This window comes from Geotrypetes seraphini, chromosome 1, assembly GCF_902459505.1.
Source record: "Geotrypetes seraphini chromosome 1, aGeoSer1.1, whole genome shotgun sequence".
NCBI classification, from domain to species: domain Eukaryota; kingdom Metazoa; phylum Chordata; class Amphibia; order Gymnophiona; family Dermophiidae; genus Geotrypetes; species Geotrypetes seraphini.
This window is the reverse complement of record NC_047084.1, coordinates 274,910,543-274,936,968: the sequence shown is the minus strand read 5'-3', so window position 1 is coordinate 274,936,968 and position 26,426 is coordinate 274,910,543. Positions and strand designations below refer to the sequence as shown.

The following is a 26,426-nucleotide window of genomic DNA, read 5'->3' as shown; positions in this document are numbered from 1 at the left end:
TATTTTTTCCTTCCTACTGGTTGTAAGAAGTGGAGCTTTTCTTTAAGTTGGGAGGGCCCCTGCTAATTTGGGGGAGTGTTATCAATGCTATAGGAATAAGTTGAACTAACAATGGGATATAAGAGTATCAGCTATAACAGGCTTTGTCTATGCTTGTCAGGTTATTTTGGAGTCCAGCGGTAGAATTATCAACCTTATCAGGCAATTTTGGAGTCAGACAGTGTTATCAATGCAATACAAGAATAGGCAGAACTATCAGTGGAATATAAGAGTCTCAGCTATATCAGTTTGTCTATGCTTGTCAGGTTATTTTGGAGACAAACAGTACTATCAAACTTTTCAAACTTATTTTGGAGACAAACAGTACTTTCAACTTATCAGGCTATTTGGAAGACAAACTATCAAACTTCTCAAGCTTGTTTTGGAGACAAACAATACTGTCAACTTAGGCTATTTTGGAAGACAGATAGTGCTTTATAAGGAACATGCAGAAAACTATCAAAGTTATTCAGGAGTATCAGCATTGATAGGTGCAGTAAATTGATGCCGGTTTTGGTGGATTGATATACTTATCAGGACGTTTTGTCGCTTCAACAAGTGTCGCTTCACAAAGGCGCGCACCAAGGCGCACGCGCCTTTGCAGTGCGCCTTCGCCGTGGGAAAGAAACAGTGGGAAAGAAACAGAAATGTTGGATATGGCAGTGGAAGGGAAGGTACAGAGATGGAAGACGGATGGTGAGCATGGAAAAAAGAAGACCCTGGTGAGCGAGTTGACAGAAGACAAACAGAAACCAGAGCCTGGGACCAAAATGACTTGAATAATAAAATGACCAGACAACAAAAGGTAGAAAAAATAATTTTATTTTCTCTTTTGTGATTACAATATGTCAGATTTGAAATGTGCATCCTGCCAGAGCTGGTACTAGACAGCAAGTGTGAGGTAGGACCTAACAGAGAGGAAAAGTCTTTTTTGTTTATTTTGTTTACACTACAGTGCTGGAGAAGGTAAAGGGGACTGGGATGGGTGAAAAGGCTACTGGGCTATTGGGCGGGAAAAGTGAATCAAATCGAAAAATCAATTCAGTAGGCCAAATCGAATCGGAAAATGTTTTCCCTGAATCAGGCAGCACTAGCCAGCATACATCCATTGCCAGATAAACATTAGACTACAAGTACCTTTAAATTGTGAATAAGTACTGCTCTTTACTTTCCCTTCCACTGTAGCATGTCCCTGTGACTGTTGGTGCAGATTGCAAGAGAGCTGAGAATCTGTGAACCTGATTGCCATTTCGTCCACCCACATCTGTCATCTCAAACTCTTATGTCTCCACACTTGCTACATCCCCCACCTTTCAATGCCATGCCAAATACCTCTTGACCTTCACCTTGTCGAAGATTCGAGAGGCAATGGGAAAAAAAGGTAACTTACGGGAACATAAGGCTGCCTAGAGAACTGCAATCAATAAATACAAATTTGATGTTGCAGAAGCTAGAAAAAACCCCACTTTGCCTTTTTTGTTTAATGCCTACCTTGACTGCACCTCCAAAACTAGGCCTTTCTGACATTAATTCTCAACCTAATGCTCAGATCCTTACTGATCCTTCCTCAATAAGATAAAAAATGTAACCATATATACTTGAATATAAACCATGATTTATGGGCAAAAAAAATGTCCCCAAAATGGGGATCTTGGTTTATATTCAGTCAACAAAATGTAGCTGGTTAAAAAGAGGTACAGCCCTGGGGCATGGCAGACATATGAGAAGAGACTTGAAACCTGAGTGTGTACAGTATACCCTAGAGCAGTATTTCTCAATCTTTTCAAGCCAAGTACCCCCTTAAACCTAATAAATACCAACCAAGTACCCCCGCCCAAGCTCTGCCTCTGACCAATCCAAGCTCCGCCCCAAGCTCCACCCCATAATAATAGTACTAATTGGAATTCAATTTCTTCCATCCATTTTTCATATACACACAATATAATCTTATTAATACATAATGGTAACCATAAAATTATAAAAACACAAAGCATACTGTATGCAGAGAAAATGTTAATTATCATTTATATTCGGGGGATATTCAAAGAGGTCAAGGCAGATGACTTTAAAATATGCAATGTCACCTCAGTAACAACTATAGAAAAATAGACAAATATAGTGCAAAATATAGACAGCAGATATAAATTCTCAAAACTGACACATTTTGATCACTAAATTGAAAATAAAATCATTTTTCCTACCTTTGTTGGCTGGTGATTTCATGAGTCTCTGGTTGCACTTCAAGTTTCAAGTTTATTAAAAAATTTATTATACCGTCTAATCAGGTTTCTAGGCGGTGTGCATCAATCAATAAAAACAATCAAGTTAATAAAATAGACATAGGGCTCCTTTTATCAATGTGCGCTAGTGGGTTAGCGCGTCGGACATTTAATTACGCACTAACCCCTGCGGCAAGCCAAAAAACTAACGCCTCGTCAATGGAGGCGTTAGCGTCTAGCACGGCAGGTGTTAAACCCCTACCGCGCCTTGATAAAAGGACCCCATAGTTGGGGCGAACAATTAATCAAACGGACAAACTTGAACAAAAGGAAAAGAGGGGTAGAACTACAGAATTATAAAGGAAAGAGACATTGAAAGGAAGAACAAGAGGTGGGGAAAAAGTCCAAGAGAAGGGATGTCAAAATGTCCTTAGAAGGACAGTTGCTATTTAAGAGACAGAGCTTGTCGGATGGCGGTGGGGAGCGGCAGCAGACCATAGGGGGTGGATGTAGTGTATCAGGTGGCAGGGAGGAATCGGTGGCGGCTTCAGCGGTGGGCAGGCAGGGAGAGATCCCGGGCGGCGACCAGCCTGTGTACCCCCAACAGGTGGCCCACGTATCCCCTGGGTTATGCGTACCATATGTTGAGAAACATGGGGCACATCCAGCCAGTCAGGTTTTCAGGATATCCACAATGAATATGTATGAGATGAAGGAAACAGTGGATGCAAATCTTTGATACAAACAAACTGTTGGCTCTGGGGTAGCCAGATGCATGCTGTGGTAATTGGGAAGGAATGCTACCTTTGTCTGCCAGTCCGCTAAAAACTGGCAAAAATGTCAGTCAGGTCAAGGCCAGCTGCTGCTGGGTGGGCCTGAGAGATAAGTGGATGGGTCCAGGTCCACCCAGGCCCACCTGTGGCTATGCCCCTGCTTAGTCATCATCCTTCTTGACCTATCTTTTGCTTTTGACACTGTTGATCACCATCTCTCCTTGATATGTTGTACTCACTTGGATTTGAGACCTCTGTTCTATCATGGTTTTCTTCCTATCTCTCCCATCGCACTGGTATCCCAGTCAGTATACCTCACAACAACGTCTTAAAACCTCTTCTCTTCTTTCTCTATACTTATTCCCTTGGTGCTCCTCCCGTGATTTTCAATATCATCACTACACTGATCATTCCCAGATGTACCTCTCCACGCCAGAAATTTTACCAGGAATCCAGGTGCACGTTTCAGCTTTTTTTTGTCTGACATTGCTGCCTGGATGTCTCACTGCCATTTGAAGGAAACAGTGGATGCAAATCTTTGATACAAACAAACTGTTGGCTAGATCGGTGGTCGGCAAACTGCGGCTCACGAGCCGCATGTGGCTCTTTAGCCACTTGAGTGCGGCTCGCAGCTCATCTAGAGCAGGGGGTGACCAACCTGCTTCCCTTTCCTTCTCACTGCCCTTCCTCAAGCTACCGCCATTGGGGAACAGGCTGCCACTGCCGCCATCGGGGAACAGGCCGGCACCGAGTTCTGAGCTCTCCCTGCTTCCCTTCCCCGTGGGGCCGACCAACTCTCGCCACCCGACATCAATTCTGACATCGGAGAGGACGTTCTGGGCCAGCCAATCGGTGCCTGGCTGGCCCAGAACTTCCTCTCTGACGTTAGAATTGAATCTTAATTGTTGTACTGCTGATTTTGGCTCTTTTGACTAATGAGTTTGCCTACCACTGGGCTAGACCATTGGCAGAGTTTATGGAGATGGTGGGGGGGGGGTCTAATGGATTAAAGCAAAAAAATTGTGGCTTAAGGGCAAATGACAGAACTAAGGCCTGCCTCTGCCTTTTTGTGTGGCTTTGAGTCAGACACTGAATTACTTTATACCTCAGTTTAGGGAACTACAATCTACCCATAGTAGTAAATACTTAGGGCTCGTTTTATGAAGGCACGGTAGCGGTTTAATGCGCGTAATAGCGCACGCTAAACCGCCGGCCACGCTAGCCGCTATCGCCTCCTCTTGAGCAGGCGGTAGTTTTTTGGCTAGTGCGAGGTTTAGTGTGTGATGAAAAGTTGCGCGCGCTGAAGCCGCTAATGCGGCTTCGTAAAAGTTGCCCTTAGCATACAAATTCTTTTGGGACAAGGGCTACAATGTCATTATGTAATGTGGCAATACGCATACCAATTGGGTTAGAAAAGCAAATGGCCTAGCAGGAAATAATGTAAAGGGTGTGTTGTGAGCCCTGTGTCTACAGCAGTGGTTCCCAACCCTGTCCTTGAGGACCACCAGCCAGCCAGGTTTTCAGGATAGCCCTAATGAATATGCATGAGGTAGATTTGTGTTACCGCCAATATATGCAAATCTTTCTCTTGCATATTGGGAACCACTGGTCTAGAGGATCATGAGTACTTTAATGCATTCTACAGCTGTTGGAATAATGTATTTGATACTGAAAATTTGTTTTCTTTCTATAAGCAATTTTAATCTGCTTTTCTTATCTTACTTTTAAGTGTTCACTTGTTTGAGGTCATTACATAGTATGTTGTGCCTAGACATACATATATGTATACACATACATAGATATACAGTATATATACATACATATATGTATAGGTATATATATTTTTAAAAAAATTAAATTTAGAAATATTTACAAAGTATCATCAATTCTTTAAAATCTCTTTAGAAAATTTGCATGGCTGGTTAGAGAACTTCTGTCAGTTTATATAGGTGTGAATGTAAACAAACTGCACTTCATCATAAGATATCTTCATAATGTGACTGCATTATGCATCTTTTCAAAACAAGTTGACCCAAAAACATTTTTAGCATTTTTAGGAATAGCAGCAAGTCTTTGCAAATTTTAATTAGAAGTAATGTAATCCCATGTTGATGAAATCACTTCAAAATAGAATACAATTTCCAGTGATTGCGGTTCATTGTCCTATGGCAAAAGTACCTATTTTGGAAAACCATATTTGATATTCAGCTTATTGCTATTATACATTTTCGGTACACTAAACCATTAAATATTTGTTAATTGGCTGGTATTCTAGTGGTGACAGTATGCAGCTGTACACCCTGAGTCCCACTTCCATCTCTCAAACGGTATTACCCTCCTTTTTCTCTTTTCTCAACACAGATTTTGTTCCATAGAAAATCCTGGTGAATGCATTCTAATGTTTCCCAGAAAATATATCCTGAGAGGGGAAGGGGTTGAGATTCAAAAGATTTAAAGATGTGATTTACAAAGCTAACATTAAAGAATATTTATTGCTGCAACAATATTTACCTTGGGAGTCACTAACTGCCAACCTCGCTACACTCATCTCACCCCTCTCTTCAGATCACTTCACTGGCTCCCCGTCCGCCTTCACATACAGTTCAAACTCCTATTACTAACCTACAAGTGTGTTTGTTCTGCAGTCCCTCATTATCTCTCATCTCTTCTCTCTCCTTATACACCTCCCCGAGAACTCCATTCCTCAGACAAATTCCTTTTATCTGTACCCTTCTCCTCCACATCCAATTCCGGACTTCAGCTTGCTGCCCCATATCCCTGGAATAAACTACCTGAGTCCGTTCGCCATACCTCTTCCCTTATTTCCATTGCCAAAATGATTGGGGAATAGTATGAACCGGTATTGATCCGTGAAGTGGGGTGAGAGCCTGAAGAGCTTGGTGGGTCTGGACAGAGCGTATGAGAAGCAGTGAAGTTTAAACCCCTGACGGCAGCGACCAGAGCGAAACGGAGGGTTCCCCGTCGGGTTCAGGGGCTGCAGGGCCCAGGAGGTGAAGGACTGAGAGATCCTGGATGCCGAAGCAGCTAAGTTGTTCTCTTTTTTTTGCTGTGTTCCACGCTGAATCCTGGACTACTTTGCTACAGTGCTGATTTACCCATTTTTTCACGACTGAGGGCTGTTTGACCCGGTGGGTTTTATAACATCTCCCTGCAGGCTACCATAGAGCTTTTTCTACTAGTTCTATATTTTGGAGTACAGGGTTAGCTTTGAAAGGTGGAGTTTTTTTTGCCAGATGAAGCTGAACTGAGGCTTTTTCTCCACCTTTCTTTCTTTTCTTTTTCCCTGTTGTTACCTGTTGTGTGATTGGTTTGTGTGTGTGTGATTAAAGCCTGTTAGTGTTACAGAGGGGCGGCTTGTTGTCCATATGGGGTTCTGATTTAGCGGTAATATTGGAATAGTATGAACCCCATTTTTGCAGGATACACTTCTGCTTTTTGTGCAAATAAATTCTGTCCTCTGGACAACAAAGATCTATGGAAAAACTTCCCAAATAAGACTTCTAACAGGGCTGGAGAAACAGTGAGGTGTAATACCTTAGGAGTACCGGTATATCGATTTAAAACATTTATATTCCGCTTTTAGCCAAAACGGCTCACAATTCAACATATATATAGGGGTCCTTTTATCAAGGCACGGTAGGCGGTTAACACACAGAATACTGCGCTTTCAACCGCCTGCCGCGCTAGTCGCGGGGGTTAGCGTGTGGTGAATGTCCGACGTGCTAACCCCCATAGCGTGCCTTGATAAAAGGAGCCCATAATCTTTAAAACACAAGTTTCATAGTTCTTCTGGCGAACAAGAGTAAAAACAATAAAAAGAGGTAGCTTACTAGACATTTTATCATAGGGAGAGGGTGTAGGGAGAGATACTGAGGAGCTGCAGGATGAATGCACTTGTCAGTAGTAAGGAAGAGTTTAAACAGTATATGGAAATGGATAGGGAGCCAATATAGTGACTTGAAGAGAAGGGTTATGTGAGAGTGTTGACCCTGGTGGAAGATTAATCATACAGCAGAATTTCAAACAGAATGAAAAGGAAAGAGATAGTTTAGTGCAGTGGTCTCAAACTCGCGGCCCGGGGGCCACATGCGGCCCGCCAGGTACTATTTTGAGGCCCTCGGTATATTTATCATAATCACAAAAGTAAAATAAACAGCTTTTTGATCATATGTCTCTTTAGCTATAAATGACAATATTATTATTAAGACTTAGCCAAAAGGAAAGATTTATAAGCTATAAAGAGTTTTACCTCATGCGATATTGTCATTTCTTTAATAAGACATTAACTATTTTTTTCTGAGGCCCTCCAAGTACCTACAAATCCAAAATGTGGCCCTGTAAAGGGTTTGAGTTTGAGACCACTGGTTTAGTGGGAAACCTGTGAGAAGCAAGTTGCAATAATCTAAGTGTGAGGTGATAAGATTGTAGATAAGAGTTTTGATAGTGTCACTCTGGGGAATGCTAGGAGGAATATGCAGATGGACTGCAAAACCTCCCCAGGTAGTTGCCTAGAGCATTAGAATTTTTTTTTTTTTGGGGGTGGGGGGGGGGGGGGGGGGGGAAGGGGCAACGGAACTGTTGGATGGAGCAGCATGATTAGCAAGGACCCTGCCTCAACTGCCAAAGAGAGAAGCAACTTGGGCAGGTGAGATAGCAGAAATCTGTGCCTTAGCCCCCCCTCACCTTTCCTTTTCATTCTAAAAGCGGTTATCCCAGGACAAGCAGGCAGGTATTCTCACTAGTGGGTGATGTCATCAGACAGAGCCCTGGTACGGACGTCTCACAAGCACGTGTTGCTTGTAGAAACTTAAAGTTTCTAGATGCCCGCACCGCGCATGCGCCGGTGCCTTCCTACCCGGAGATCCGGGCGTGTCTCCTCAGTTCTTTCTTTTCCGCGGAGCTGAGAAGTTCAACTTCTTCATGCGCTAGCTGAATTCAGTTAAATTTGCCTTCCTTGTCCGCGTTTTCGTTTCTTTTAATTACAGTTAACAGTTCTTTTCTTTTTCAGTAAAAAAAAAAAAAAAAAAAAGAGAAGATTATTTCCTCCGGCGGGTCGAACGGGCCGGCCACGTGGCTCAGGCCCACGGGCTTCGACCTCGCGGCAGAGATTTTCCGGCCTATGTCCCGGCCAATCACCGGTTTTAAAAAGTGCAGCAAGTGCCAACGCGCGATTTCACTCACGGACCCTCACTGGCGCTGTTTGCAGTGTTTGGGCCCTGACCACATCCCGAAATCGTGCGGGCCTTGCTCTACCCTTACGGCACGCTCATTCAAGCGGCGTTGCCTATTGTGGGAATCGATGTTCAAGATGGACGCAGCTAAGGATCCCTCAGCCTCCACTTCATCTGATACCTCCCCGGTTCGGGCGAAACCGGCATCGACTCCTCCTACATCGAGTGCGGCGAAACCGGCATCGCTCGCCCCGACACCATCCACGAGCTCGACGTCGGTGCCTGCCCCGGTCTCCTCGGTTCAGGTACCTCTTCTTTCCACAGTGCCACCAATGGTCATCAAAGTGCCGAAAGCTACTAAGCAGAAGCACTCGACCTCGAAGGAGCGCGATGCCCGTGCAGGAGGACCCCCTTTCGGTGCGGATCCCTCCCTATCGGCTTCGCTACGGTCCGTGCTGGAAGCTCAATTCGTTGAGCTCATGCAGACCATCGGTCCCGGGCTCATCGCTGCCATACAGGGTGACCTCCCGGTACCGGTCCAAAGGGGCGGTCCGCCCCCTCCCCCTCCCCCACACCGTTCGACCTCGACAACCGACGAGGACGAACGAGGGAGGGCGGCGATACCCACGCGGCAAGCCTCGCTTACCGACACGCCGCCATTAGAACCCATTACGCCTCCGCGCCAACGTGGGACCAGACCCCCGATCGATACTCGAAGCCCTGGGCATAGTCAGGAAGAGTTCCTCCGTACTCCTTACCAGACTTGGGTAGCATCGCAGGAACCCGCATCGCAAACTCAGTGGCGATCCACCGCTTCCAGCCCTATTCACTTGGGGACCTCGGAAGACCATGCGATGCACAGACGATCCCGATCCCCGTCCCGCCACCGAGACGGGCACCGATCGAGACACTCATCCTGGCACTCCTCACGCCATTCGGAGGTGTCACCGCAGAAAAAACTGCAACGTAGGGGATACTCCTCATCAGAGGCGTCCCCTCCGAGGGGCCCGGAGTACGAGGAGACACCGGTGCCCGATTCTCCTTGTCACTCCCCGATGTCCACGGACCTGGAGGCCTCCTCCTCCGCCAGCCCGTCCCACAGACCGACGCTGGCGGAACAATTGTCCTTCTCATCATTCCTCCGACAAATGGCGGATGATCTGGATGTGACCCTCGACACAGGCTCCCGATACTCCAAAGAGTATCTGGACACCATGCATTTACCTAACCCTCCAACGGAGTCGCTTCGGCTCCCCCTGCATAAATTACTGGACCAGACCTTCATGCAGTGCTTCGAAACGCCGTATTCCATACCGGCGATCCCCAGCAAACTCGATGCTCGATACCGCATCGTGCACCATAAAGGGTTCGAGGGCCCCCAACTCTCCCACCAATCCCTGCTGGTCGAGTCCTCCCTAAAACGCTCTCATCCCTCCCAGGTCTACACCTCTGTACCGCCGGGCCGAGAGGGGAGAACGATGGACAAATTTGGTAGAAAATTCTACCAAAACTCCATGATGGCGTCACGGGTGCTAAACTACAACTTCTTTTTCTCTTCCTATCTGGAGTTCTTCTTGCCGGTGCTCCGCAAGTTCACTCCGTTCATAGACAACCAAGCTCGATTCGAGTTCGAGGAAGTGGTAGCCTCCCTCTCCCAATTACGCCTCCAGCTGATGCAATCCTCCTTCGATGCATTCGAACTCTCGGCACGCGCCGCCGCAAGCGCGGTAGCGATGCGTCGCCTGGCATGGCTCCGTACCATCGATATGGATCCCAACCTTCAGGACAGACTCGCCAACGTACCATGTGCTGGAGCTGACCTGTTCGATGAGTCTATCGAAGCTGTTACCAAGAAGCTGTCGGATCATGAAAAATCCTTTCAATCCATCCTGCGGCCCAAACCCAAACCTCAACAGTCTCGACCTTCCAGGCCACCCCTGATTTACCAGCGGCGTTACATGCCCAGACAAACGCCTGCTGCGAGGCAGCCTGCGAAGAGACAACCTCCCCAGAAGTCTCAGCAAAAACCTCAGCCACCGGCCGTACCTAAGGCCCCCCAGCCCTTTTGACGCCCCCCCCGGGAGCATAACCTTGGCCTCTCCCATAGGGGGCCGCCTCCATCTTTTTTACCATCGATGGGAGGCCATAACTACGGACCTATGGGTCCTCACCATCATAAGAGAAGGATACTCTCTTCAATTCCACCGGGTCCCCCCGGACCATCCCCCAAGAGAGTATCCTTCAAGCTCGACGCAGACCGCCCTTCTCCTTCAGGAAGTCCAAACCTTACTCCAGCTTCGGGCTGTCGAGCCGGTCCCGTCAGACCAATTGAACCGAGGGTTTTACTCCCGGTACTTCCTCGTCCCGAAGAAAACGGGCGACCTGCGACCCATTTTAGACCTTCGGGCCCTCAACAAGTTCCTGGTCAAAGAGAAGTTTCGCATGTTGACTTTGGCTTCTCTATACCCCCTCCTCGAGCAGAACGACTGGTTATGCTCCCTGGATCTCAAGGAGGCCTACACTCACATCCCCATTCACCCGGCCTCCCGAAAGTTCCTCAGATTTCGGGTGGGAAATCTGCACCTACAGTATCGAGTGCTACCATTCGGCCTATCTTCGTCCCCCAGAGTCTTCACAAAGTGCCTGGTGGTAGTGGCCGCAGCACTCCGGGACAGGGGTCTACAGGTATTCCCATACCTCGACGACTGGCTCATCAAGGCCCCGTCAGCCCTAGAGGTCACTTCGGCGGCCTTGGCTACAACCTACTTCCTCCAGAATTTGGGCTTCGAGATCAACTTCTCCAAGTCTCATCTACAACCCACCCAGTCCCTCCCCTTCATCGGAGCGGTCCTGGACACCACCCGACTCCGAGCATTCCTACCTCGGCAACGCATGGAGTCTCTTCTTCACCTCTGCCAGTTGGTGTCTACTCGCCAAACCCTACCGGCGAGACAACTGATGGTGCTCCTGGGCCATATGGCCTCCACAGTACATGTGACACCCTTCGCCAGACTCCACCTCAGGATCCCCCAGTGGACCCTGGCATCACAGTGGAATCAGACATCCGATCCACTATCCAAACGCATCTTAGTCACACCTGCTCTTCGGCAGTCTCTACGTTGGTGGATGACCTCTTCGAATCTATCCAGAGGTTTGCTGATGCACTCTCCCCCCCATCAGAAGGTTCTCACGACCGATTCGTCGAATTACGCATGGGGGGCCCATCTGGAGGGTCTCCGCACCCAAGGATTCTGGACCAATGCGGAGAGACTACACCAAATCAATCTACTGGAACTCAGAGCCATCTTCAATGCGCTCCAAGCCTTCCAACACCTACTCCACGACATGGTAATCCTCATTCGCACAGACAATCAGGCCGCCATGTATTATATCAACAAGCAAGGAGGCACGGGCTCGGCCCTCCTTTGCCAGGAAGCTCTACGAGTCTGGGACTGGGCGGTGCGCCACAACACCCTACTCAGAGCAGTATACATCCAGGGGGAGAACAACGTCTTAGCAGACAAACTAAGCCGTCTGCTACAACCGCACGAATGGACTCTCCATTCCAGCCCCCTTCACCAAATCTTCACGCAATGGGGGACGCCTCAGATAGACCTCTTTGCGGCTCCCCACAACGCCAAACTGCCTCAGTTTTGCTCCAGGATCTACTCTCCTCATCGCCTCGAGGCAGATGCTTTTCTACTGAACTGGGGGAAACGATTTCTATATGCGTTCCCACCATTCCCGCTGATCCAGAAGACTCTGGTCAAGCTGAAACTCGAACGGGCCACCATGATTCTAATAGCTCCTCGGTGGCCCAGACAACCTTGGTTCTCCCTCCTACTTCAACTCAGCAGCAGGGAACCAGTACCACTTCCAGTGTTTCCTTCACTACTTACTCAACATCAAGGATCACTACTTCATCCCAACCTGCAGTCTCTCCACCTGACAGCTTGGTTCCTCTCAACGTAACCCCTCACCAATTCTCACAAGAAGTGAGGGAGGTCTTGGAAGCTTCCAGGAAGCCCGCCACTCGACAATGCTACTCCCAGAAATGGACCAGATTCTCCTCATGGTGTGTTTCTAAGTCAAAGGAACCTCAGCGAGCTTCCTTATCCTCCGTGCTGGACTATCTCCTACACCTATCTCAATCTGGGCTCAAGTCCACATCCATACGAGTCCACCTGAGCGCTATTGCGGCGTTCCACCAGCCTCTACAAGGGAAACCCCTCTCGGCCCATCCGGTGGTCGTCAGATTTATGAAAGGACTCTTCCATGTTAACCCTCCTCTCAAACCACCCCCAGTAGTTTGGGACCTCAATGTAGTCCTTTCCCACCTCATGAAGCCCCCGTTTGAACCACTCAACAGGGCCCCTCTGAAGTATCTCACCTGGAAAGTGCTTTTCCTTGTAGCCCTTACGTCCGCTCGCAGAGTCAGCGAACTCCAGGCATTGATGGCGGACCCACCATTCACAGTATTCCACCATGACAAGGTGGTCCTCCGCACTCACCCGAAATTCCTGCCTAAGGTGGTCTCCGAATTTCATCTCAACCAATCCATTGTACTTCCAGTATTCTTCCCTAAGCCTCATTCTCACCACGGAGAATCGGCCCTTCACACTCTAGACTGTAAACGTGCCTTGGCTTTCTACCTGGATCGCACCAAGCCACACAGAACCACTCCTCAACTTTTTGTCTCCTTCGATCCTAACAAGTTGGGAAGACCCGTATCAAAGCGCACCATCTCTAATTGGATGGCGGCTTGTATCTCTTTCTGCTATGCCCAGGCTGGATTATCACTTCCTTGTAAGGTCACAGCCCATAAGGTCAGAGCAATGGCAGCCTCAGTAGCATTCCTCAGATCAACACCAATCGAGGAAATTTGCAAGGCTGCCACCTGGTCCTCGGTTCACACATTCACCTCACATTATTGTCTGGATACCCTCTCCAGACGGGATGGACAGTTTGGCCAAACAGTATTGAAAAATTTATTCTCTTAAGTCGCCAACTCCCCCTCCATCCCACTGAGGTTAGCTTGGAGGTCACCCACTAGTGAGAATACCTGCCTGCTTGTCCTGGGATAAAGCAATGTTACTTACCGTAACAGTTGTTATCCAGGGACAGCAGGCAGCTATTCTCACGTCCCACCCACCTCCCCTGGGTTGGCTTCTCAGGCTAGCTACCTGAACTGAGGAGACACGCCCGGATCTCCGGGTAGGAAGGCACCGGCGCATGCGCGGTGCGGGCATCTAGAAACTTTAAGTTTCTACAAGCAACATGTGCTTGTGAGACGTCCGTACCGGGGCTCTGTCTGATGACATCACCCACTAGTGAGAATAGCTGCCTGCTGTCCCTGGATAACAACTGTTACGGTAAGTAACATTGCTTTCTGTGATGATACATTTAATCAGTATTGGAAAATATTGGCCCTGTGATCATACATTTAGAACATGCTCACCAGGCTGGCCTTAGAGAAGAAGAGGAAGATCAACATTAATGTACATACAGTATGTGGAAACTGTAAAACCTCTTTCATAAGATCTTCATGTGCTGTTCATCTTAAAAAGCAATTGTTGGGCTTGTTTATGTTGTGAAAGAACATAGCCTTTCTTTTATATGTATAATTTTGTATCACAATGTAGAATATATAAGGTAATTCCTAGAGGAGAGGAGAAACAGAAAATGTGAACCCCACCCAACCGTTTTAGCATTGTGATTTGTTTATTTATTTTTTTATTTTTGTGCCAGGATATTGATGACTGCCTCATCCAGGCAAAAGATCGAAGCTACGATGCCCTAGTGCACTTTGGGAAACGAGGACTGAATGTGGCAGCCAGTGCTGCTGTGACCGCTGCTGCCAAGGTAACAGCTGTAAGCCACGGTGAAGTCCTTTACAATCTCACCTTCTGCATCTAAAACCTGCATCTAACAAATACAAGTACTGTAGTTAGTGTTGGGGTGTTTTTTCTTTTCTTTTAAAAACATCAAGGATTTAAAATAAGCCACCCTGTACTGTTTTCCCAGCACTGTAAACATAATACATCAATCATCTGGTGCCAATATGGACTTCAGTGACAAAATAATACCCTCCTTCAATACTAACTTGATAGAAATTTCATTAGAATTAAAACAAATCCAGATTTGGTAAAACCCAGGCCATATTTCAAAAGTTTTCACAGACAGTATCGATCACCATGCATATGATATCACCCCAAAACTGATGTGCTGGAGGGTGGCAAGCAGACACATATCATTTATGTAACAGTGGTAGGCCTGTGCCTAGTCGTTCAGGCCTACTCACTCTTGCAGATCAAGAGAAAAATGAAGAGTGAGAGAGAAAGGCGCTCATTCAAAACTGGCTGACTTGTAAGTTGCACAGAATTTGATTGTATACGAATACTAAAGACTGATACTTGGAGGCTATAAATTCTTCCTTTTGAGAGGTTTAAAGGGAGGAGGGAGGCTAAGGGGAGAGAGACTATAGGCAGATAGGGATCATTTAGATGTTAGAAGGCTTATTGTGTACTCTTACAGTTTTTTGGAATTAGTAAATGTGTTTTCTATTTGACATTGGCATTTTGATGAGTTGTTGATATACCAATAAAAATACTTTAAAATTGATTAAGGTACATCTCTAGTATTTACAAAGTTAGCTATGAGAAAACCAACTTTATAAGACTAACACATGCAGAAATATACAAACTATCCTCTTCACCATGGCACCCCAAAGTTAATATATTTTAATAATACAACAATAGAATCACTCCTCACCAACTAGTATACTCCCTTTCAATGTACATACGAACATAAGAATAACCTTACTGGGTCAGACCAATGATCCATCAAGCCCAATAGCCTGTTCTCACGGTGGCCAATCCAGGCCAGTACCTGGCAAAAACCCAAAGAGTAGCAACATGCCTTGTAAGTTTTGACAGAGTGAAAATCCACTTGTACCTGTTCTACTCCACTCAGGATTTTGTAGACTTCAGTCATATCTCCCCTCAGCCGTCTCTTTTCCAAGCTGGAGAGCCCTAATATTTTTAGTCTTTCCTCATATGAGAGGAGTTCCATCCCCTTTATTATCTTGGTCGCTCTTCTTTGAACCTTTTTTAGTGTCAGGTGAGGTCGTAACATGGAGCGATACAGAGGCATTATAAGATTCTTAGTCTTGTTAACCATCCCTTTTTTAATAATTCCTAGCATCTTGTTTGCTTTTCTGGCTGCCACCACACATTGGGTGGAAAGTTTCATTGTATTGGCTACAATGACATCCAGATCTTTTTCTTGGGCACTAACCCCAAAGGTGGATCCTAGCATCTGGTAATTGTGATCTGGGTTATTCTTCCCAATGTGCATCACTTTGCATTTGTCCACATTAAATTTCATTTGCCACTTGGACGCCCAGTCTTTCAATTTCCTAAGGTCTGCCTGCAATTTTACACAATCTACATGTGTTTTAACAACTTTGAACAGTTCAGTATCATCTGCAAATTTAATCATCTCACTCATTGTTCCAAATTCCAGATTATGTATAAACAAGTTAAATAGCACCAGTCCCAGTACAGATCCCTGTGGAACTCCACTGTTTACTCTCCTCCATTGAGAAAAATAACCATTTAACCCTACCTCTGTTTTCTATTTGATAACTAATTCCTAATCCACAACTGAACTTTGCCATCTATCTCATTACTCTCTAATTTTCTCAGGAGCCTTTCATGAGGGACTTTGTCAAAAGCTTTCTGAAAATCTAGATACACTACATCAACTGACTCACCTTTATCCACATGTTTATTCACATCTTCAAAGAAGTCAACTAAATCGGTGAGGCAAGATCTCCCTCAGCTGAACCCATGCTGTCTCTGTCTCATTAAATCATGTTTGACTACGTGTTCCACAATTTTATTTTTTATAATTGTTTCCACCATTTTGCCTGGCACTGAAGTTGGGCTTACTGGTCTGTAATTTCCCAGATCACCTCTGGAACCCTTTTTTAAAATTGGTGTTACATTGGCCACCCTTCAATCTTCAGATACTACAAACGATTTTAGCGATAGGTTACAGATCACTAACAGCAGGTCAGCAATTTCATGTTTGAGTTCTTTTAGTACCCTGGGATGTATACCATCCGGTCCTGGTGATTTATCATTTTTTAACTTGTGGATTTGACTTAGTACATCTTCCAGATTCACCAAAATTTCTTTCAGTTCCTCTGCATCATCACCCTTGAAAACCATTTCCAACTCAGGTAGATCTCTTACATCTTCTTCCATAAAGACTGAATCAAAGATTTCATTCAGTCTCTTCACTATGGCATTATCCTCCCTGAGTGCCCCTTTTGCTCCTTGATCATCCAACAGTCCAACAGAGTTTTTGACTCTTTGGCAAGTTTCTCTTCATATTCTTTCTTAACTTACTTTATCAATGCTTTGCATCTAACTTGCCAGTGCTTGTGTCTCTTCTTATTTTCTTCATTCTGATCATTTTTCCATTCTTTAAAGGATTTTTTTGGCTCTAGTAGCCTCTTTTACTTCATCTTTTAACTATGCTGGCTCTGTTTCCTCTTCTTTCCACCTTTGTTAATACATGGGATACATCTGGTCTGGGCTTCCACGGTGATATTTTAAAATAACATCTAGGCCTGGTTTACAGCCCTAACCTTTGCAACTGATCCTTTTAGCTTTTTTTAAACCATTTTCCTCATTTTATGATAGTTGGCCTTTCGAAAATTAAATGCCTCTAAAGTAGATTTCTTTTGCGACTTCACTCCAGGTATCAGCTCAAATTTGGTCACGTTATTATGATCACTATTTCCCAGTGACCCCAACACAGTTAACTCTTATATTATGTCTTGCATTCCACTAAGAACCAAATCTAAAATAGTTCCCCCTCTTGTCGGTTCCCGGACCAGTTGCTCCAAGAAGTTGTCATTTATGATGTCTAGGAATTTTACCTCCCTAGCACTCCCTGATGTAACATTTAACCAGTCAATGGGCTAGATTCACTAAGCAAACCGATCGGTTTGCGACCCTGGCCCAATTTACTTATCTGTCTTCCGACCATGCTCCGATTTGCGCATGCAAATGAGGGCAACGGCATGCAAAATAGGCAGGGACACAATTCACTAAAGAAAACCCTGCAACACCGACTAGGCTGGCCGATCTAAAAAAAGCAACTGCTAAGGACCAGTCGCTGAAGTCCTTTCCGGCTGCCCTTCCTTCTGCCGCCCTGCTCTCTGCCCTGTCAGCCCCTATCCTGCAGCCCTGAACACGTTGCATGCCTGCCTGCCTTCCTTCCCTGAACCCGAACCCCCTGCCTGCCTGCCCCGACTCTCCCACCCTTCCCCGCACTGCGAGCCTAATGTTTTAACACATAGGTTAAAACCACGGGCTCCCTTGCCTACAAAAGTTTTTTTTTTTTTTTTTTAAAGTCACGGCCTAGACCCATTTCCCCCCCCCCCCCCGTGCCGCCCACCTCAAGCCATTGCCCCACAAAAGGCAGGAGGGATGCCAACTCCTTCCTGCCATGTGAAATCACATCCCAGCCCATCTCCCTCCTTCCCTCCCTACCTGCCTGTAGCTCAACCTAGTATGCATGAAATGTTGCTACTATTTGGTTTCTGCCAAATACTTGTGACCTGGATTAGACACTGTTGTAAAGAGGATACTGGGCTAGATGGGCCATTGATCTAATCCAGTAAGGCTATTCTTATGTTCTTATGAACACTGAATGAAGTTATGAGAACATGATTATGAACCTTGGACTCCATACCTATAGAGTACAGGGCCAGAGCATGCAGGAGGACTTTAATATCTATTTCCTGATGAGCCCAGTACTGGCTCCTATATTAAGCTCATGTGAAATAAACCAGATGGTCTGATCCAGTTATGCACCAGTTAAAGCTACAGCCTCAGTACTCTGAGGTTGTGGGTTCAAACCCATATTACTACTTGTGACCCTGGGTAAGTCACTTAATCCCCCCATTGCCCCAGATACATTAGATAGATTGTAAGCCCACCAGGACACTCAAGGAAAAATGCTTGAGTACCTGAATACATTCATATAAACCAGTCTGAGCTTCCCTGGGTGAATAGTAAAGAAAACTGAATTAAAAAAAAATACCGTAATCCTTATCTGCAAAAGTACACATATTGATCACCATTCCTCTCCTTACTAGAAAAGAGGGTGAGCAGTTGCCAGTTTATTTGGGGGAAATAAGCATTTTCCTGCAAAAATCTTGATGTCTGAATATTTTTTTAAATATTTTTGTTGTGTTGATTCAGGGACAGGGAGCTCTGTCAGAGCGGCTAAGAAGCTTCAGCATGCAAGATCTCTCCACAATTCGAGGTGAAACCCCTGTCCCTCCCCCAGTTACTGTGCGGGCGAACAACAAACAGAGTAAAGCCAAGACCCCAAGAAGTGCATCACAGGGCACAGACAGCTCAGGTGGGTTGGTCAGTTATGTTGACCTGACACAGCTTCCTTCTTGGCATTTGGAAACATAATGAAACAGAGTCAGATGCTTACAAGGCCTTCATCAACGAGTTTAACAGAGATGCCAATGGTAGGGTTACCAGATTTTACGTCCCCCCAGGCCTGCCCAGTTCCACCCATCCCTGCCCCATTATGCCCTAACACTGCCCTCAACCCAGTCCCACCCTCGGCTGCCTGTTCGTTGGGCAGGAAGACATCCACGCATGCGACGTGATATGCACATGTGCGAATGATGTCACCGTGTTGCATGCATGGATGCCCCCTCCCGACGCAATTTCTCTTCAAAATCCAGCCAAAAGTGCCAGGTTTTGAAAAGCTATCCGAACCACTGGACATGTCCTCAAAAGGAGGACATGTCCGAGGAAATCCAGATGTTTGGTAACCCTAGCCAATGTGAAACTATTCCAAAGAGTGAGCTTTACCATGCCAAGGAATAAAATTGAAAGCCAGAGAGTGAGATTTTTTAGACAGTATGTTCTGGATATAAACCTAGAATGATTTAAGAGGAATCAAGGCAGCATTAAATGATGTTGGGTTTTCTTTGGAGCCTGTGATAGAATACAAAGGGGGAAGTAATTTGGGTAAATTTTTGGAGCTGAAAATTGTCTTCCACCCAGTAGTTAAAAGTATGTATGTCAATTTCAGAGTATGTGTACTTGCAGGAATGGGGATAAAGGGCAGGGCAAGGAGAGCCAGTAGGGAGGAAAATGTGCTCAGGTTTCTTTAGTTTACTTCTCTAAGGCATCCCTCTCATGAAAGCAGTGATCAGGATCAGTGAACTGATTCTGAAACCCTGATGAGTGAGAAATAAGACTGAAAGAGCGTGAGAGTGAGAAAACTTTCAAATGAGTGTGACACACTCCTAATGAGTGAGACGGCATCTCTGGTAAAATACACTCAGGACTTAGTACTGTTCTTGATTGTTTTATAATACAGTCAAACCTTGGTTTACGAGTGCACCGGTTTGCGAGTGTTTTGCAAGACAAGCAAAACATTCTCGCAAATCGTGACTCACAAACCAAGCATTTACTCAATTTGCGAGTTCCCCTGCCTGCAAACGCTGCCCCCCTTGTGAACGCCCGCCCCCCCCATGCGAACTGGCATCCCCCGCCTGCCCTAAATGAAAGCTTACCCCCCCAGTGTGGGAACCGGCACGCAGCACCAATCCACAGGAGGTGCCGGTGCAGGTGTCCGAAGATCGTGCCTCTCCTCCAACTGGGCCGTGAGCATCTGCACATGCTCAAGGCCTTCTGGCTCTCGTTTTCTCCTAGAATCTCAGAGAGAGGCGGGAGACAGTAGGCCTTGAGCATGCGTAGATGTTCAAGGCCCAATCAGAGGAGAGGCACGATCTTCGGGCACTGGCACCAGCACCTCCTGTGGGTTGGTGCTGCGTGCCGGTGCTACATTGGGAGTGTAAGCTTTCAGTTTGGGTGGGCGGGGGATGCCAGTTCACGCAGGGGGAGAAGACGTTCGCGAGGAGGTCGATGCCATTTCGCAGGGGGGCAGCGTTTGCGGGTGGGGAGGCCATGCCAGTTCGCAGGGAGGGGGAGATGTGATAGCATACCAGTGGCCTCGGGGGTGGGTGGTTCTTTTGGGGATGTGGTGGGGTGGAGCAGCGCCGGTGGCCGGGAGGGGGTGGGATTAGAAGAGAGAGGGATAAGGTGCAGAGTATGACAGGGCAGGGAGGGGGGGAGGAACAGGGTGTAGAGCCTGGCAGGGAGGGAAGGAAGAGGGCAGGGCATTTGAATAGAAACCTCCAGTTTATATTTGAGTCAACCTTTTTTCCTCCTTTTTTTGGGGGAAAAAGGTTAGCTCGGTTTATATTCGGGTCTATATTTTATCTGATTTTTAAAATTTTTATATATATCAATCATAATAAAACCCTTAGCATGCATGCGCACTTTAATCTCCTTGCCTCCGTGTCTTCGTGCATCCGTGCCTCCACATGCACAGTAGAATAATCTCACCTTCTGCCGCCAATCCCCCATGCCTGTGTCAGCTGATTTCTTGCCTTCTGCCCCAATCGCCGACACCGGCTGACTTCCTGCCTTCTGCCAGCTATACGCTGCCGGGACTCCTCTTCTTCTCACCCCCGGACCAGCAGCAGCAGCTCAGTGTGACTTTAACTTAGTCACACAGCTGCCGCTAGCTTTAATTTAGCTTTAGCTGCGGTTTCATCAAGCAGCCGCGGGGCCTTTGCTAGGCCGGCCCACTTCGATGATGCGAAGCCAGCCGGCCTAGCAAAAGCCCCGAGGCTGACTGATGAAACCGTGGCTAAAGCTAAACTAAAGCTAGCAGATGCTGGACAGGGGGGCAAGGAAGGGAGAAGGGGTACTGCTGGATAGGGGTGAGGTAAAAGGAAGGGAGAAGGGGTACTGCTGGACAGGAGAGAGCAGGGAAGGGGTACTTCTGGACATGGGAGGTAAAAGGAAGGGAGAAGAGGTGCTGCTGGACAGGGGAGAAGGGGTTCTACTGGACAAGGGGAACAGGGAAGGGGTACTGCTGGACAGGAGGGTAGGTTAAAGGAAGGGAGAAGGGCTACTGCTGGACAGGGGGGAGCAGGTAAGGGGTACTGCTGGACAGGGGGAGGTAAAAGGAAGGGAGAAGGGCTACCTCATGCAAAATTGTCACCAATAATAATAAAACCTAAGTGAAGGTTGATAGAGAAAGGAGAAATGGAGAGGGAGTTCTATGGAGGTGAAGGACAGAGAAAAGGGACAGATTTTTAAGTTGGGGAAATAGGGAAGGTAAAAGGGGAAATGGGAGCTTGAATATGGGGGTAAGACATAAGAAGAGTAGCCATACTGGATTAGACTAATCTATTCTAGGACCCGTTAATGTAATGGGCTTAAACACTAGTTTTAGAACAAAACCCCTGTTGCAGCCCATGTTTGGACAAAATGTGTCCCATGTCAGGTACTTTTTGATTATTTGCAATAAAGAATTTCTTCTATCCATCTCTGGGATCCACTATTCTTCTTAACATCTATGATCTGTTGCATAAAGGCAGTGCCCTGATACCGGGTAGTGATATTTAATTATTAGAGAGAGATGAAAAATGTTGTGCCAGAAGTGAATTTGACAAAAGAAAAACACACTGAGGCTACTGTGGAGCCGGTGCAGTGACCAGCTTAAGTTAAATGTTGGCCATAGCATTTAACATAATCCACAATTTGAGTGCTGCTATATGTATAGTTGCTAGTGTTGAATGTATAGATAGTGCTGTCACTGTGTCATCACTCTCCACTTAGTTTAGGCCTGCTGGAGATGTCCTGTATAAAGGCCTGGGAGACTCCACATCCTATTATTCCCACCCTCGCTTTCTTGCGTTTGATGTATTGAAGGCTGTTGTCAGGTGTCAGGCCATGAAAGCTGTGTAGGGGTTGAATATTGAATGACTTACTGTATGTAAGGGAAGGGTCTCTATATCCTAAAGGGCAGGCGGCTGTTATTCAGGGATGGAGGATTTTACAGTTTAATTATTTCTTGATATACAACAAATCATAATAATGCACAGGAAATGGTGTTTTGTGGTGTTTTCATACGTATTACCTTTCTTTGCCAGTAGAACTTTATGCTTTATTCCTTGCCAAACCGTTGCAGGTGTCTGGATGCTACTAGTACTACTGCTACTAATTTCTATAGCGCTGCTAGGGATATGCAGCACTGTTTACATAACAGAGAGTCCCTTCTCCATGGAGCTTACAATCTAGTCAAGATAGAGTGAAAACAAATAAGAAGGTTCAGGAAATGTATTTATTTATGTGTGCATGGTTGAAATAAAAGAAGCTCAGATTTAGAAAAGCCAGTTTTTTTAAATATTTAAAAGCAAGTGTAAAAATGTGCTTTTTAAAGCAGGAGTTGAGTATGGTTAGAGAAAGGGCCATAGTGCACCAGCCCAGGAATGCTGTTCCAGGCACACAGTGTACCAAGATGGAAAGTGCAGAGTTGGGAATTGACATTGAAGACAAAAAGTATTGTTAAGAGTCTGGAGGAATAGAAGAGTAGAGATACTTGTAAATGAGTAGAATAAGCTTTATTAGTTATTTATTATTTAATATTTATTGTAAACAAATTTTGCAAGAAACAAACAACAAAAAACTTGGGAACAAAAGTAAATCCCTCCCACTCCTCTCACCCACTCATCCCTTAGTGGCATAAATAAATCCAAGAGTTGATCCATAGCATGCTTGACCATAGGTTCATGATCCATCACTAATTTTTCTTCGTATTCTCCTACCCCACCATTCCCCAAGTCTCACTTGTAAACAGGAGTACAGCTGGACCAATGGCTGCTGGAAGTTCTGGGAGTATCTGCAGTACCTAGCCTGTCTTTTTTGACTGCTTCCACTCTGCTATCAGACCTCCTTCCCGCCTGGAGTGGTTGCTGCTCTACCAACTCTTAACTATCAAGCCTTTTTCCATTGCCCTTCTGCCACAGGACCCCATGATTCCACCTGATCAGTCTGGGGTTCCTCATCATCTGCCTCTCACTTGCTGTAACCTCTGAGCTTCTGAATCCTCTCCTTTTGGGATCTCAGCTTTTCCAGAATCTGATGGGGCTTTCCTCCTTGAGATGGATTATCTCTGCTAGATCCAAGGTTCAAAACTCTGGTTCTTTGTGAGTTAAGCTCTTTTTGATTTCCATTCCGTTTACCTACCCTGGAAAGACGGTCTCTTCCCCTCTCAGCCAAGGGCCACAATCAGGCTGAGACCAAAGAAACAAAAATGCAGCGTCTTACCTGCCTGAGTTTTCTCTTTTGTTGAACTCTTTAATTCTGAAGCCAAATACAGGTACAAGATCCTTTATCTGAAATCCTTGGGGCCAGGCATATTTCAGTTTTTGGAATTTTTTTTGTTTTCGGCATGATAATGTTAAGAACATAAGAACATAAGAACATAAGAAGCGCCATCTCCGGATCAGACCTTCGGTCCATCAAGTCCGGCGATCCGCACACGCGGAGGCCCTGCTAGGTATTCACCTGGCTTATTTTATAGCCAACCATATCTTTATATGCCTATCACTGCTCTGAGTGGAATCTGCATCTCTCTTTGCTTTTTTCCAGCCCTCTGACCTTTTCTGCTTCTCACTGCCACCCTGGAATCTGCAGCTCTCCACTTTCTAGCCCTCCAGCCTGAATTGCGCAGAGATCATGAAAAATGCACGCACCTGCTTTGGTTTTAGCTTGTGTCATGTTAGGGAAATTAACTACTTCCGGTTCACATCAAATTTCGGTTTTTAGTTTTCGGAATTTCAGATAAAGGATTTTGTACCTTTATTGGGCAAAATTTCTGCTTGGGATGGAGAGGCTGCCATCTCCTTGAATAAATTCTACTACTACTACTATTTATTATTTATATAGTGCTGAAAGCCATACTGCGGTGCTGTACATTTAAATTCAATAGACAGTCCCTTCTCAGAAGAGCTTACAGTCTAATTTGGACAGACAGACAGGGCATTTCAGGGTCGGGGAGTTTCTGTTAGAAGGCATTGGGTATAGGTATCTGGGAGTGAGTGGGAATTAGCAGTTGAAAGCAGCTTCAAAAAAGTGGGCTTTTAGCTTGGATTTGAATACTGCTAGAGACGGAGCATGACATATTGACTCTGGCAGCCTGTTCCAGGCATACGACATGACAAGAAAGAAGGGACGGAGTCTAGAGTTGGCAGTGGAGGAGAAGGATACAGATAAGAGGGACTTACCCAATGAATGGAGTTCACAGGGGGAGCATAGGGGGAGATAAGTGAGCAGAGATATTGAGGGGCTACAGAGTGAATGCACTTCTAAGTCAGTAAGAGGAGTTTGGACTGTATCTGGAAACGGATGGGGAGCCAATGAAGTGATTTGAGGAGAGGGGTAATGTGAACAAAGCAGCGGGTAATGTGAACATGGCAGCTCTCATGGAATATGAGTCATGCAGCAGCATTTTGAAAGGATTGAAGGAATGAGAGACGGATGAGTGGGAGACCTGAGAGAAGTACATGAGAGGTGATGAGACCGTAGATAAGGGTTTTGGTAGTACGCTCGGAAAGGAGAGGTCAGATTTTGGTAAAATTATAGAGTAGGAAGCGGCAGGTTTTACCAGTTTGATGGATCCATGCAGAGAAGGAGAGAGAGGACTCAAAGATTACTCCTAGGTTGCAAGCTGACAAGACAGGGAGGAGGAGAGTGTTGTCCACAGAAATAGAGAATGGCGGGAGGGAGGAGGTGGGTTTAGGCAGAAAGATAAGGAGTTCGTTTTTAGCCATATTGGGTTTTAAATGTCGGTAAGACATCCAAGTGTTAATGTCAGAAGGCAGACTGAGATTCAGGCCTGAAATCCTGTAGAGATATGTGGTGTGAAGAGGTAGATCTGGGAGTCATCAGCATAGTGGGGATATTGAAAACCAGGGGAGGAGATCAGTGTACTGAGAGAATGGATATTTATGGAGGAGAGGTCCCAAGACAGAGCCTTGAGATACACCGATAGACATTGGGATGGCAGCAGAGGAGGATCCACTATAAACTACACTGAAAGTATGATGAGAGAGATAGGAAGAAAACCAGGAGAGAACAGAACCTTGGAATCCCAACGAGGATAGCGTATCAAGGAGTAGGTAGTGATCAACAGTATCAAAGGGAGCAGACATCAAGAAGGATGAGGATAGAGTAGAGGCCATTATCTCCGGCCAGGAACAGGTCATTAGAGACTTAAGCAAGGAGAGTTAGAACATAAGAACATAAGAAGTTGCCTCCGCTGAAGCAGACCAGAGGTCCATCCTGCTCAGCGGTCCGCTCCCGCGGTGGCCCATCAAGCCCATTGCCTGAGCAGTGGTCTATATCTATCTATACCCTTCAATCCCTTTTTCTTCTAGGAATCTATCCAAACTTTCTTTGAAACCATTTAATGTGTTCCTGTCTACCACAGCCTCTGGAAGCGCGTTCCATGTATCCACCACCCTCTGAGTGAAGAAGAACTTCCTAGTGTTTGTTCTAAACCTGTCCCCTTTCAGTTTCTCCGAGTGCCCCCTTGTACTTGTGGTGCCCCTTAATTTGAAAAATCTGTCCCTGTCTACTTTTTCTATGCCTTTCAGGATCTTGAAGGTTTCTGTCATGTCTCCTCTAAGTCTCCGCTTTTCCAGGGAGAAAAGTCCTAGCTGCTTTAATCTGTCGGTATATGGGAGATTTTCCATTCCCTTTATCAGTTTAGTCGCTCTTCTCTGTACTCCCTCTAGTACCGCCATGTCCTTCTTGAGGTGCGGCGACCAGTACTGGACACAGTACTCCAGATGCGGCCGCACCATTGCACGATACAGCGGCATGATGACTTCCCTCGTCCTGGTCGTAATACCCTTCTTAATGATACCCAACATTCTGTTAGCTTTCCTTGAGGCCGTGGCGCACTGCGCCGATGCCTTCAGTGTTGCGTCTACCATCACTCCCAGGTCTCTCTCCAGGTTACTGACCCCTAGTGGTGTTCCCCCCATTTTGTAAGTGAACATTGGGTTCTTTTTCCCCACGTGCATGACCTTGCATTTCCCTACGTTGAAGCTCATTTGCCATTTTTCCATAGAATGGAGAGGGCGGAAGCCTGATTGAAGCAGATCATGACTATCTTGAGAAGAAAGGAAGTACAGGCAATGGTGGTGAGTACGTTCAAGTAGCTTGGATAGGAAGGAAAGGAGGGTGATGAGGCGATAGTTGGAAGGGTTCTGGGGTCTAGTGAAGGTATTT

At 46.1% G+C, this 26,426-nt stretch overlaps 1 protein-coding gene across 7 annotated transcripts in view; it reads left to right on the top strand.

The window, feature by feature from the left end:
- Window positions 1-26,426, top strand: part of REEP1 (receptor accessory protein 1) — a 192,991-nt gene that overhangs the window by 93,574 nt on the left and 72,991 nt on the right. For all 7 annotated transcript variants that reach the window (XM_033951956.1, XM_033951995.1, XM_033951966.1 and 4 more), the window contains exons 5-6: window positions 13,972-14,085; window positions 18,504-18,666. In XM_033951956.1, coding sequence (XP_033807847.1) covers window positions 13,972-14,085; window positions 18,504-18,666 — 277 coding nt within the window. The remainder of the gene's footprint in view (window positions 1-13,971; window positions 14,086-18,503; window positions 18,667-26,426) is intronic.